Here is a 13,957-nt window from a genome sequence, read left to right on the forward strand (position 1 = left end):
TTGACACACTTGTAATATTAACAGCAAAGTATTGTGGATACTGGAGATCGAGAATGAAAACAAAGTGTTGAAGATTCTGAGAGTATCCGCAGAAAGGGAAACAGAGTTAACGGGAAATAAAAACAGAGTGCTCCTTATCTCTCCACAGATGCTGCCAAACCCACTGTGTTTCTCCAGCACCTTATTTTTATTTGACTTACGTGTGGTTGTTTAAGCAAACAGATGAATCATTGTTAAATAATTGGAAACATACTCTTAATGGAAAGGTATTTCAAATTGGTATACATTAAAGTATTGCCTGATACTGTTGTCAGTGCACTTTCCTATGAAGGAATTTCAATATTCAGCACTCAATTTTGATATTTTGTAGATGCATTGAACCCGGTGGAATATGCCCATCACTGCATCACCACCATGGCAGCTCCCTCTGGGCATAGTTTGGGTCAGCAAAATGGACCTGGTCTGTACTTCCTCCTGAAGGAAAAGGATATCGAAACGCAAGATGCATATCAGAAGCTTTTGAATAAGCTGCAGACAGTTGTGAAAGAACTCAAAATCTATATTGCACAGATAGATGAGTGAGTACATGAGCAATTTCTTATTTAACACTGACCAAGACATGTAGGTCCAACTGTAAATGATGGTAAGTAAAAGTCCTCTAGTCGCTATAAAACATAATCCTTAACTTATTGATACTTAGAGTGCATCTACTTGGTATTAGAATTTCTACAGTACAGAGAGAAGCCATTCAACCCATCAAATCTGCACAGACCCTCTGAGGAGCATCCCGCCCAGACCCATCTTATCTCCATGAACTGTCCTTTACCATAACAAATCCACCTAGCCTGCACATCCCTGGACACTATGGGCAATTTAGCATGGCCAATCCACCTACCCTGCACAATTTTGGATTGTGGGAGGAGACCAGAGCACCTGAACGAAACCCATGCAGACTCAGGGAGAACATGCAAACTACACACAATCTTGGGTGGAGTCAAGCCCAGGTCCTTGGTGCTGTGAGGCAGCAGTGCTAACCACTGAGCCACTATGCCATCCCCTGTTCTGCTCTGAACATGTGACCAATATTTTCCTTTGTTCCATTCCTGTTCAACAAAGGATGTCCATCTGCTGAAGTAAAAAGGCGCTAAGATAACACTGATAGCAGTTCACCCAATAGCCATTTCTGTCTCCTGAAATAGCACACACAACATCTCAAACATACTTTTTGCAAGTTTTATTTTGGAAAGCTTATATCAGCTTTATCAGTGCTGGGACACTTAATACACTTGAAAGCAAACACAGATCATTCTGATGTGAAACTACTTCTATCTTCTAGGTAAAAACCAGCAACCAATCAACACTGAGAAAAATACTAACAAAACAGCTTGAAATATGCTGGTACTTGGATAAAAGTAATTACATAATCTCGGTGATGAAAGCAAGAGATTAATCAGAATCTGAACACATCAAAATGGCCCAGTGGGGATTCAATCAAAATTAATTCAATGTTGTTCAACTTGAATTAATTTCTAATTAATCCCCTTTGAAGTTCAGGAATGGAAGGTGTTGGGAACAAAAGTGTGACCAAACATTTCAGCGTAATTTCTGCTGTTAGTATACTTTTCTGGTGTACTGATGTGAGTGCTGAGTCCTCCCGTTATTACAAAATAAAAAATATACAGTCCCTTCAGCCTGGTGATTGTAACAGCTATAATGAATTAAAGAATGTAGGCATAGATTTTATTTTAAGGGAAGATAATAGTGTAGTGAAATTTCACTGGACTAATAATAGGGCAAAAGTGAGGACTGCCGATGCTGGAGATCAGAGTCTAGATTAGAGTGGTGCTGGAAAAGCACAGCAGGTCAGGCAGCATCCGAGGATCAGGAAAATCGACGTTTTGGGCAAAAGCCCTTCATCAGGAATCCTAATGAAGGGCTTTTGCCCGAAACATCAATTTTTCTGCTCCTTGCATGCTGCCTGACCTGCTGTGCTTTTTCAGCACCACTCTAATTTAGACACTGGACTAATAATCCTGAGCCCCAGGGTATTGTTCTTGGTACATGGGTTCAGATCTGACTGGAATTTGCATTAGATTTTAAAAATCTGGAATAAAATGCTAAACTAATAGATTTGCATCCATTCTCGTGAAAAAAAAATCTGATTCACTAATGTCCTTTAGGAAAGGAAACTGCCATCTTTACCTGGTTTGGCCTACATGTGACTCCAGACCCACAGCAATGTGGTCGACTCTTAACTGCCCTCTGGGCAATTAGGGATGGGCAATAAATGCTGGTCTAGCCCAGGACCAACCACATCGTGTGAATGAATAAGAAAAGGATATTAATGGTACAGTGAGGAACTTTCTATTACTCAAATGAGAGGCATGGATAGAGTGAATATTCAGAGGCTTTCTTCCAGCCAGAAATGGCTATCACAAGGGGGCATAATTTTGAGGTGATTTGAGGAAGGTTTAGGGGAGATATCAGAGGTAGGTTCTTTACACAGAGAGTGGTGGGTACGTGGAATGAACTGCCAGCAGTGGTGGTAGAGTCAGTTACATTAGGAACATTTAAGCAACTCTTGGATAGGGACATGGATGACAATAAAATGTAGGGTATGTCGGTTAGTTTGATCTTAGAGTGAATAAAAGGTTGGCACAACATTGAGGACTGAATGGACTGTGCTGTGCTGTACTGTTCTATGTTCAATTTTCTTAAATGTCTTGAGTCTTTGTTTCACTATTTATTTAGAGGTGAATAAATGTTCTTGAGTTTCATAAGACGCTGATAGCAGCAGTTTAAAAGTGAAGCAATCTTCATAAAAGTGACTTGACACATAAAGGTCTCAGTGATACATTGATCTGTGAAGATCTAATTACGTGCATAAAAATGAATGATGGAGCATTTTAATGAGAGAGCTCATCTGAAGTGGCTGTATGAGGAATATCTATTTGACTAGAAAGGATTCTTTAATGATTCCTCGTTAAATTTATTATTTTGGAGAGAACATACCAATTCACTGAGGCGATAGCAATTTGGAAATACTTCTGTCATGCTGTTAAATTATAAACATCAAAGTAGAAAAGATATTCATAATTTTGAGTGGTATATGATTTCAAAAATTTTAGTCAATATATGCCAAAAATTGACTGACATAAGTAAAAGAAAACTGCATTTTGTGAAATTAGCTCAGCTTAAAAAAAACTGCATGCTGGAGTGTTCAATAATCAGGCGTAGTGTTTGGTTTGATTATTCTATTGATAATCCAAAAGCTGAGAATGATGGAAATCTGAAACAAAGCCAGGAAATGGTGACAAAACTAGGTCTTCCAGCATCTTTATTTTAGTAAGTTTGAGGCCTGGATTAATGACTTGCAAATGTAAATTCAAACTCCAGGTGAAATTGCATTCTGTTAACGAAATAAATTTGGAATAGAATGGTAGCATCAGTAATATTGACCATGAAGCAACCAAAATGTAGCAAAAACTCATCTGAACTGGAAGTATGTTGTCATCTCTCCATTGTCCCAGGATAAGGATCCTGACTCCTTCCCTCTGTATGTTGCTGAGGTGGATTGCAGTTCTTGAAGAAGTCACTATCAGTTTATTCAGGCCAACTCAAGATGGGCAATAAAAGCTGGTTCTGAACAGCATCCACTTGTTGATTATGAATTTCATAAATTTGGTGTCTCAGGAATTGTTTTCCAAATGTCAAGGTCACTATAACAAGCAATTTTAGTTAGCAGCCTAGAGACACACAATGTCACCAGAAATGAGTTTGCTCAACAAGTTGTAATGCTGACCCCAAATGGGTTTGACTTGAATTAATAATCTGGATGAGAGGATCAAAGATGAGTATTCGACTGTTAATGGGTTAGGTCGAGGGCATAGGTTTAAGGTGAGAGGGGAAAGATATAAAAGAGACGTAAGGGGCATCTTTTTCACTCAGAGGGTGGTATATGTGTGGAATGAGCTGCCAGAGGAAGTGGTGGAGGCTGGTACAATTGTGACATTTAAAAGGCATCTGGATGGGTTATTGAATAGGAAGGGTTTGGAGGGATATGGGCCGGGAGCTGGTAGGTGGGTCTAGATTGGGTTGGGATATCTGGTCAACATGGACAAGTTGGACCAAAGGGTCTGTTTCCATGCTACACATCTCTATGACTCTATATCACCTAATTCTCCTGGAGTTAAGGTCTAACAGGAGTTGTGGTTGTGTAGGCTAACCCCCATGATAAAATAAATGTTGGTCGATTAGACATGCTGTCAATTTTCTGTTCTTATCTCTCTTGACACCCACAGCCAAAAACGCGCGCACGCACACACACACACACACACACGCACACACACACGGACTCACCCAAAAAAACACACACAGACAAACATACACAAAAATACATGCACACACAAAATCACCCTTTAATATAAATTAAAATATAAGCTTTAGTATTTCAGTTTGTTTCTGGGGAAAACAAAAATTTGCTGTATTACTTTCTTTAATGAAAATTCTTAATCACTCTGAACTGAATGTTTTGTTTTTCATTTTATAGTCTCCTATCATCAATAACGCATCCGTCTACATCAGAGACCAAGCTGGATGAGGCCCTGTTAACAGGAGACAATATTGCTGATAAGGCAGAACGGAACAACAAAAAAGTTTGCTTTGTAGTAACCGGAGAGGACCAGGAAGATTCTGGTCATGATACAATAAGCAACAGGGATTCTTACAGGTATAAAAAAAACCTTCGATTACTATTCAATGCAATTATACTCAATATTCAGTTTAATATAAGTGTTACAGAAGTTGAGGTTATAATCTTCCTTAAGAGTGTTTATTTTGCTCATGTTTAAGTTTAAGTTGTGCCTGTTGCTGTATGTTATGTACAGATTTGTTTAATTATATTGAACTCTCAATTCTGGGGATATTCTCTGTCACTTACTGTCTTTGGCTTTTGACTGAGAACAGAGCAATATTGTGGATGCATTGCAAGTGGCTTACCGTAGTCTTAAACTCTGACATGATGTTGCTGATGCCTTGTGAACTGCTAAGAGTCCCAGATGCTGCACACACTTTCCCACTCAACTCCCTGTTAACAGTACTATACTCTGTGACCTGTAGCAGGAGTTGGGGTGTGGTGATTATCTAACACCATGGAGACCTCCTGTCATTTCTCCTTCCGTCACCAAATCACTAAACCTGGATCTTGTTGTTCTGCTATCCTTCATTTCTCAGTTACCCCATTACCAACTATTATTCCAGCCAATTAAATGGCTCCTAACTGGCTCTGACTTACAAATAGGTGAAAGTGAGGACCGTGGATGCTGCAGATTAGAGTCGAGGGTGTGATGCTAGAAAAGCACAGCAGTTCAGGCAGTATCCGAGGAGCCAGAAAATTGACATTTCGATCAAAAAACCTTCATCAGGATTCCTGATGAAGGGCTTTTGCTGAAATGTCAATTTTCCTGCTCCTCGGATGCTGCCTGACCTGCTGTGCTTTTCCAGCCCCACACTCTCGACTCTCACTTACTCTCACTCAGGAATATCGACCTATTATTCTGTGGACAGTTCATCATGCAGCATTCTATATTTTAGAACTTTAATGGCAGTAGGTTATACTTAGAAATCAGAAATATGAATGGGGGTAAGCCTGCATGCTCTAAAATGCTGGAAAATCAAACGAAACTTAAAATCATGAGAACATAGATAAGGTGAACAGCCAAGGTCCTTTCCCAAGGCTAGGGAAGTCCAAAACTACTGGGGGTAGGTTTTATGTGAGAGGGCAAAGCTTTAAGAGAGACCTGAGGGGCAATGTTTTTACAGAGGGTGGTGCATGTATGGAGTGCGATGCCAGAGAATGTGGTAGATGCAAGTGCAGTTACAACATTTAACAGATATTCGGACAGATACATGGATAGGAAAGCTTTAGAGGGATATAGGCCAAATGGAGACAAGTGGGACTAGTTTAGTTTGGGAATGCTGGTTGGCTTGGATAAGTTGGACCGAAGGGCCTGTTTCTGTGCTGGACAACTGCGTGACTTCTATAAACATTGAAGCGAAAGTGCGGACTGGAGATCAGAGTCGAGAGTGTGGGGCTGGAAAAGCACAGTTGGTCAGGCAGCACCTGAGGGGCAGGACATTTCAAGTATAAGCCCGACTCCACAACCACCTGATGAAGGAGCGTCGCTCCGAAAGCTAGTGCTTCCAAATCAACCTAATGGACTATAAGACCATAAGACATAGGAGTGAAAGTAAGGCCATTCGGCCCATATAACCTGGTGTTGTGTGATTTTTAACTTTGTACACCCCGGTCCAACACCGGCACCTCCGATTCATTAGGAATGTTCATCATATTGTGCTTGAAATGATGATTTTCCTGCCCCTCAGATGCTGCCTGACCGGCTGTGCTTTTCCAGCGCCACACTTTTTGACTCCATAAACATTTGGTTAATTCTATAGCAGCAGTGAATTGGAGTGTTTTGTTATATAATCCATTTACACAGGTTATAATTTTTAGTTGGTAAAGCTCAGTTAATGTATCAATCTTAGTTTCTTTCTGCTAAGTTTAGGTCAGAATTTAATCATAGAATCATACGGGAGCACAGGACAATGTCCATCAGTCCATTGAGGTCGTGACAGCCAACAATCCCCAAACTATTCTAATCTGATTTTCCGGCACTTGGCCCATAGTCTTATAGCCTTTACAGCCACAAGTGTACATTTAAATCCTTCTTCAATCTGATGAGGGTTTCTGCAACTACCACTCTTGCATGCAGGGAGTTCCAGATTCCTGGCCCCCCTGGGTGAAAAGACTTTTTTGGGGGGTCAGTGTGGACTTGTTGGGCCGAATGGCCTGTTTCCACATTGTCAGTAATCTAATCTCCTCGAAACCATCTGCCCCTCGCTTTAAATCTATTCCCCTGGTCGTTGATCCCTGCGCCAAGGGGAAAGATTTCTCCCTCTCTAACTTATCTAAGCCAATCATAATTTTACACATCTCAAACATGTGCCCCCTCAGTCTCCTCGGCTCCACGGAAAACAAGACCTGTTTGTCCAACGTTTCTTCATGACTGAACCTCTCCAGTCCTGTGAACATGCTGATTAATCTCCTCTGCACCCTCTCCAGTACTATCACATCCCTTCTCAAATGTGGATTCCACAAGTGTAAATATTACTCTCACTGTGACCTAACTAATGTTTTACGCAGGTATAGCATTATCTATCTGCTCTTAAACTCTATGCCTTGGCTAATAAGGGCAAATATCCTATATCTTCACAGTTCGTGAATTCTATTTGCCACTGATCAGCTTTTAACACATGTCTAAAATTGCACTAAGGAATGTGGTGTGAATGTATTCAGTGTTTATATCTGAATTTTACCTGTACTGCAGCATTTGAGAATTGAGTGTTGATTATATCATAGGAGAACTAACTTGGAATTGAATGTCAGATCCACACTGCATAGACTGACAATGACAGCAGTACTTAAACCTAGCTCAGAGCACCTCAGTGATTACACTGACACTTCAGATTATTCTCCTTGTTATGTTTCATCTTGTGCTTTTGATGCTGCTAACAGTGTTCAAAAGAACATGGGGCGGAGAGCAAAACACAGTACAAGACAATTGATACATTCTGAATTGTGATTTGGAGGTGCTAGTGTTGGACTGGGGTGTACAAAGTTAAAAATCACTCAACACCAGGTTATAGTCCAACATGTTTAATTGGAAGCACTTGCTTCCGGAGGGTTGCTCCTTCATCAGGTGGTTGTGGAGTGTAAGATCGTAAGACACAGGATTTTACAGTGTTATGTGACTGAAATTATATATTGAAAAAGACCTGGATTGTTTGTTCAGTCTCTCATCTTTTAAAATGATCATGTTGGTTTCAATTCTTCCATATGTAAATCTCAGAACTTATTTAAAGGTTACATTCTCAAGTGAACTTTAACAATAGGTGCCATGTTGGCCCAGATAATGCACTGAAGGTGGGAGGTGCCCTGTATGAGGCTGTCTGTGCCCTAATGTTCAAATGGAGTCTGTGTGTGTGTGTGTGTGTGTGTGTGTGTGTGTGTGTGTGTGTGTGTGTGTGTGTGTGTGTGTGTGTGTGTGTGTGTGTGTGTACGCGCAGTTGGGTCATCTGCAGTGTGACATGAACCCAAGGGCTCAGTTGAGGCCCTCCCTGTGGGTACCAAACTTAGCTCTCAGCCTCTGCATGGCCACTTTGCGTTGTTGCCTGTCCCGAAGTCCGCCTTGGAGAATGGTCACCCAAAGGTCCGAGGTTGAATGTTCTGGATAGCTGATGGCTAATGTGTTCTCCGGCAGGGAGGGACCACTCCTGTCTGTTGATTGTTGACCAGACTAAACTACGCACGCGCACACATACACACACTCCTACAGAGCCATACAGAACCCTTTCTCATACACAAGCTCTCTCTCATATGCTCACACATACACTCTCACACTCAGACTCACACACGTACACATACACACACTCTCTCACAGATACTCATAGATATACCACCTCCCCCCCGCCCCCCCACCATACACACACCTACATGCAAACAAACATATATAAGTATGTGGGGTGAATTTGTACGTTGGGGCACAGAAGCCTCACACAGGGCACCTCACACTTTCAATGCATTATCTGAGCTGACATGGCACCTATTTTTAAAGTTCACTTGAGAATGTAACTTTAAAAAAGTTCTGGGATTTACGTATGAAAGAATTAAAACCAACATGGTCATTTTAAAAGGTGAGAGACTTAACAAATAATCCAGGTTTTTTTTAAATATATAATTTCAGTTACATCACACTGTAAACTTTTGCTATAAATTCTGTGCCCTATGATCTTATACTCCACAACCACCTGATGAAGGAGCAGTGCTCTGAAAGCTAGTGCTTCCAAATAAACCTGTTGGTCTCTAACCTGGTGTTGTGTGATATATTCTTAGATTGATTGTTATGGAGAGTACTCACTGATTCCACCATGTAACACATTTTGATAGTTTGTTTTAACAATTTTCGATTTAACGATAAGAGACAGCATCAAGAGATAAAGGATTTTTTAAGATTATGGCATCGGTCAAAACAATTAGTGTTAACATTCTGGAAATGGCAATAATCATGAAAATAAATCCAGATTGCAGAAATATGCTGCAATTTAAATATCAGATAAAAGTTTCCATAATCTTACCAGCACATGGGGCTGCTCTTTCGTTAGAGAGAACTGACAGGTGTTGGTTTAGCCTGAGGGTCACCATGCCTCAGGGTAAGGGGAGAGATTGAGGAGGAGAGGTTTTCATATTGACCTCAGCTAGTGTGGGAGTTGAACTCATGCAGTTGGTGACACTGAACTGAAAAATCTGCTGTCAAGCGCCGAGTTAACTGAACCCCTTTAGAAAATTCTCTCAAGTACTGTTCAGGATATGATTGCAATTTGTGATAACAATCTGCCACAGTCTTTATGAGATATCATTTATCAGTGTTGTTTGCAACCCCATCAGCACACATCCCCAGCTCTGCAAACATACTGCAGACACATGACATGTCAAAGTGTACACAGTAAAACTGTACAGTTGATATTATTCAGCTGGAGATGGTTCAGAAGAGAATTACTAGGATGTTGCTGGGATTGGAGGGATTGAGTTATAGGGAGAGGCTGGGACTTTTTTCACTGGAAGATAGGAAGTTTATAAACTCATGAGGGGCGTAGATAAGGTGAAAGGTAGGTGTCTTTTTCCTAGGGTGGGGGATTTCAAGACTAGGGACATATTTTTAAGCTGAGAGGAGAAAGACTTAGAAAAGACGTGAGGGGAAAGATTTTTTACAGTGAGTGGCTCGTGTGTGAAATGATCTTCCTGAGAAAATGGTGGATGTGGGTACAGTTCCAACGTTTAAACGGCATTTAGATAAGTACTTGAATAAAAAATGCTTGGAGGTATATGGGCGAAGGAGGGGCGGTTGGGATTAGTTTAATTTGTGATTATGATGTGCATGAATTGGTTGGATTGAAGGGTCTGTTTCAGTCCTGTATGATTGTATGACTCTTCATGATTTTGTGAAAGCAAGAAGCTTAACAAGTTTGTGTTTCTCCCTAGTGACTGTAACAGTAACAGGAACTCCATTGCTTCCTTTACAAGTATCTGCAGCAGCCACTGTGACTCCTATGTGCACAGTGATGAGATGGACTCTGGTATGCTCCATATAACTGTGTGTGTGTGTGTGTGTGTGTGTGTGTGTGTGTGTGTGTGTGTGTGTGTGTGTGTGTGTGTGTGTGTGTGTGTGTGTGTGTGTGTGTGTGTGTTGCAGACCATGGGTAGTGAATTTTAATTTGATTTTTGTCCTACATTTGTCATTGCCTTTTTAAAATTTCTTTAAATGTTCTAAATATTTACTTTGCCGTGTGTGCCTTAAATTGTGCACCTTTTACTTCCATAGTTTAAAGTCCCTTTATGGTGGGCTGCAGATGATAAAGATAAAAATGTGTAAAGACAATTTTGAATAAAACAAATACAGCCATGGCAATCCAAACTTGAAACTTAGGAATCAGAATCAAAATTTTAAAAATGCTAAATGACCAAAAAAGATTTTCATTTAAATCACGCTTAATGCATCAATTGATAAAAGCAAGAATATGACTCTGTAGGGACTGCGGAAATGAGATTGCAACCTTCCTGTCTTCCATTCAACTTTACTTCAGTAAGCTCATATTGAGATAAAACTAAAATTAAATACCTTTACGTTTTTAGCTGGCATAAGTAGAAAATATTAAGACAAATATATTGTGATGTAACAGCCGTATTGAGTTGTACACATATTGTTTCATGACATTGTTGTAAAATTGAGAGTAATTTTTGGCTTTGTATCTAAGGAAGGAATTGCTGGTGTAGGAGGGGGTCCTGAGGATCACAGGAATAATCCTGGGGATGAAGGGGTTGTCATATGAACAGTGGTTGAGTACTCTGCCTCTGTACTTGAGCGCGGGTTTCTGGACAAAGTGGGTATGGAGAAAATGTTTATAATTGTAGGAGAGACTAGGACCTAAGGGCACATTGTGAGTGAAGGGACAGCCCTTTTGAACTGAGATGAGGAGGAATATCTTCAACCTGAGGGTAGTGTATCTGTGGAACACATTGTTGCAGGGGGGCTGTGGAGGCCAAGTCATTGAATATATTGAAGGCAGAGATGGGTAGTTTCTTGATTAGTAAGGAGATCAAGAAAGAGTTATAGGAAAAGGCATGAGAATGGAGTTGGGAATGTATCACCGTAATCGAACGGTGGAGCAGACTCGATGGGCCAAATGGCCTAATTCTGCTCCTATGTCTAGCTATCATCATCCCAGGGTTACCACTGACCCGGTACTGAGCTATAGCAGCTATATAAATGCCGTGGTTACTAGAATAGGTCTGAAGCCGTGAATTCTGCTGCCTCTAATTTCCTAACTCTTTGAAGATTGTCCATTGTGTAGGGGCAAAAGTCAAGAGTTTGATAGAAGACTGTACAAATGCCTGGATAAGTCCAGTTTGAACACTCAGGAAGATTGACTTTGTCTCGGATAAAGCAGTCGGATTGATTGGCATCCCATCTAACACCGTCAGTTTAAGGCGGCACGGTGGCACAGTGGTTAGCACTGCTGCTTCACAGCGCCAGAGACCCGGGTTCAATTCCCGACTCAGGTGACTGACTGTGTGGAGTTTGCACGTTCTCCCCGTGTCTGCGTGGGTTTCCTCCGGGTGCTCCAGTTTCCTCCCACAGTCCAAAGATGTACAGGTCAGGTGAATTGACCATGCTAAATTGCCCATAGTGTTAGGTAAATGTAGGGGTGGGTTGCGCTTTGGCGAGTCGGTGTGAACTTGTTGGGCCGAAGGGCCTGTTTCCACACTATGTAAGTCATCTAATCTAATCTAATCAGTGTTTAATCCTTTGACCAACTATGTTGAGTGGCAGCACTGTGTACCATTTACAAGTTGCACCGTAACATCTCCCTAAAGCTCCTTTACACACTCCCAACCTATGGCTTCTCGCAGTTGGAAGGTCAAGGATAGTGGATGCTTTGGAACACCACCACACATTCCCCTCCAAGCCACACTCCATCCTGACTTAGATTGATGTCACCTTCCGTTACTGTGGCTGCATCAAAATCCTGGAACTCCATCCCATCAACTCTGTGGGTGTCCCCACACCACATGGATTGTAGTCGCTCCAGGAGGCAGCGTCTTCAGGGTTTTCAGGGCAATTAGAGATGGCCAATAAATGCTGGCCCAGCCAGTGACATCCACATCCCATAAACGAACAAAAAAATTAAAATAAAACATCTATATCCTGAAATATGTTCAGTCATCGACATATCCATTCCATTCCCACACCTACTCCCATTAGAATTGGAAACCTCCCTCCTTATGCAACCTCAGTAATAAACTTATTCATGTGTATTAGACCTGAAGGGACTCAATAATTGGCAGGCAAAGAACATTTCTCATACTAATTACTGTTCAGCAAAGCGAAGTTTGAAATCGGCCCTTCAGAATTACATCAGTCATTGATATCTATTGAGTTAAAGCTCAGAAGGTTAACAAAATATGATCAGGTGCTAAGGTTTTTTTTTGATGGTGAGGTTGGGGTTGGAGCGGAGGGAGTGGAGGGCTGCACGTTCCGAGGGTGAGAGGTTGGAGTGGGTAAGAGGGGTGGACAGGTTGAGTCGGTTAATGTCGCGGCGGCACTTGGCTATAAAGAGATCGAGGGCGGGTAAGAGGCCATCCAGGTGGATGGGGTGTGTTGGAGGCGGGAGAAGGGGTCGTCAGAGGGTGGGCGAGAGTCAAGAAAAAAATTATTCAATTTAAAATGAATATTTTGAAATGGTGAATCAACAACCAGTACCTTTATTCCCTTTTGTATCTGATAGGTGATGAACTACCTTGCAATGTTCATATTTCTCATGATAAACAGGATAAACTACATGGCTGCCTAGAACATCTCTTTAGCCAGGTGAGTTTAAGTGAATCAAGTCCATCTGTGTTTGAAATTGATGGTTAGTATTCTGTCCTTTTCAAAAGTTACGTTTTGAAAAGGGTATTATTTCAAGGACATGGTAATGCAGGGATTATTATGAGCAATTTTGGTATATTTTCATCTTCTTTCATAAGTATCTTCGCTCTGAATTGTATTCCCACGATGAAGTTGTCGTAATCTACTGAACTGCGCTCTTATTAATGAGAGAGATGACTGGTGGTGGTTTCACCTGAGGGAAGAAGTTGAGAAGTTGAGTCCTTTATGGGAACTTCAGCTGGTGTAGGAATTGAACCCATGCTGTTGGTATCACTCTGTGTCACAAGCCAGCCCCTCAGCTAACCGACCCCTACCATAAGATACTGCCGCAATTTGCAATTTTTGCTGCCCATTACTACCTAGTTAATCGAAGTGTCCCATTGGCTATGTGGAGCTATTCTCAGGTACTTACATGAACATTTTATTTTGCAATTTTATCAACAACAAAGAAGAAATACAGCAGTCAACCTTGTTCATTGCCTTTGTCCTATCTTCATGTAACTTTACATCTCATACTTCTTCAATGCAATCTGACTTGTGGGTCTGCCTTAAGATTACATCAACTCAGCTAAGGCAGCAGCAGCATGGAGTGACATGGTGCTCTGAGACAATACTATGGTGTCAAAAGGTATATTTTATTCTGATTCTGAGATAGAAGTGCTGAGTCGTCTGCTCCAAAACCACTGAAGTAAGCAGCTTGTGAGGCCTTGGGTTTTTTTTTCCAAAGTTGGAACAATAGAAGCAGCCTGAATGGGTGGGGGTCAACCTCCCACAGAACCAGGATTTTTAGGTTTAGCTTTCAGCAGTTGCTGGATGTGGAAGCTCTTATTCCTCTTTCTGTTACAGTTAAAAGCTGGGGCTATCTTCCAGCTGCTAGAGTGGCATGTGAGACAATCTATTTTACTGAATTT

At 41.2% G+C, this 13,957-nt stretch overlaps 1 protein-coding gene across 1 annotated transcript in view; it reads left to right on the plus strand.

Moving 5' to 3' along the window:
- Nucleotides 1–13,957, plus strand: part of prex2 (phosphatidylinositol-3,4,5-trisphosphate-dependent Rac exchange factor 2) — a 358,894-nt gene that overhangs the window by 186,067 nt on the left and 158,870 nt on the right. The window contains exons 25-28 of the mRNA XM_060824113.1: nucleotides 371–578; nucleotides 4,550–4,729; nucleotides 10,100–10,194; nucleotides 12,904–12,986. Of these exons, the coding sequence (XP_060680096.1) occupies nucleotides 371–578; nucleotides 4,550–4,729; nucleotides 10,100–10,194; nucleotides 12,904–12,986 (566 nt within the window). The remainder of the gene's footprint in view (nucleotides 1–370; nucleotides 579–4,549; nucleotides 4,730–10,099; nucleotides 10,195–12,903; nucleotides 12,987–13,957) is intronic.

This window comes from Hemiscyllium ocellatum, chromosome 4 (assembly GCF_020745735.1).
Source record: "Hemiscyllium ocellatum isolate sHemOce1 chromosome 4, sHemOce1.pat.X.cur, whole genome shotgun sequence".
Classification (NCBI taxonomy): domain Eukaryota; kingdom Metazoa; phylum Chordata; class Chondrichthyes; order Orectolobiformes; family Hemiscylliidae; genus Hemiscyllium; species Hemiscyllium ocellatum.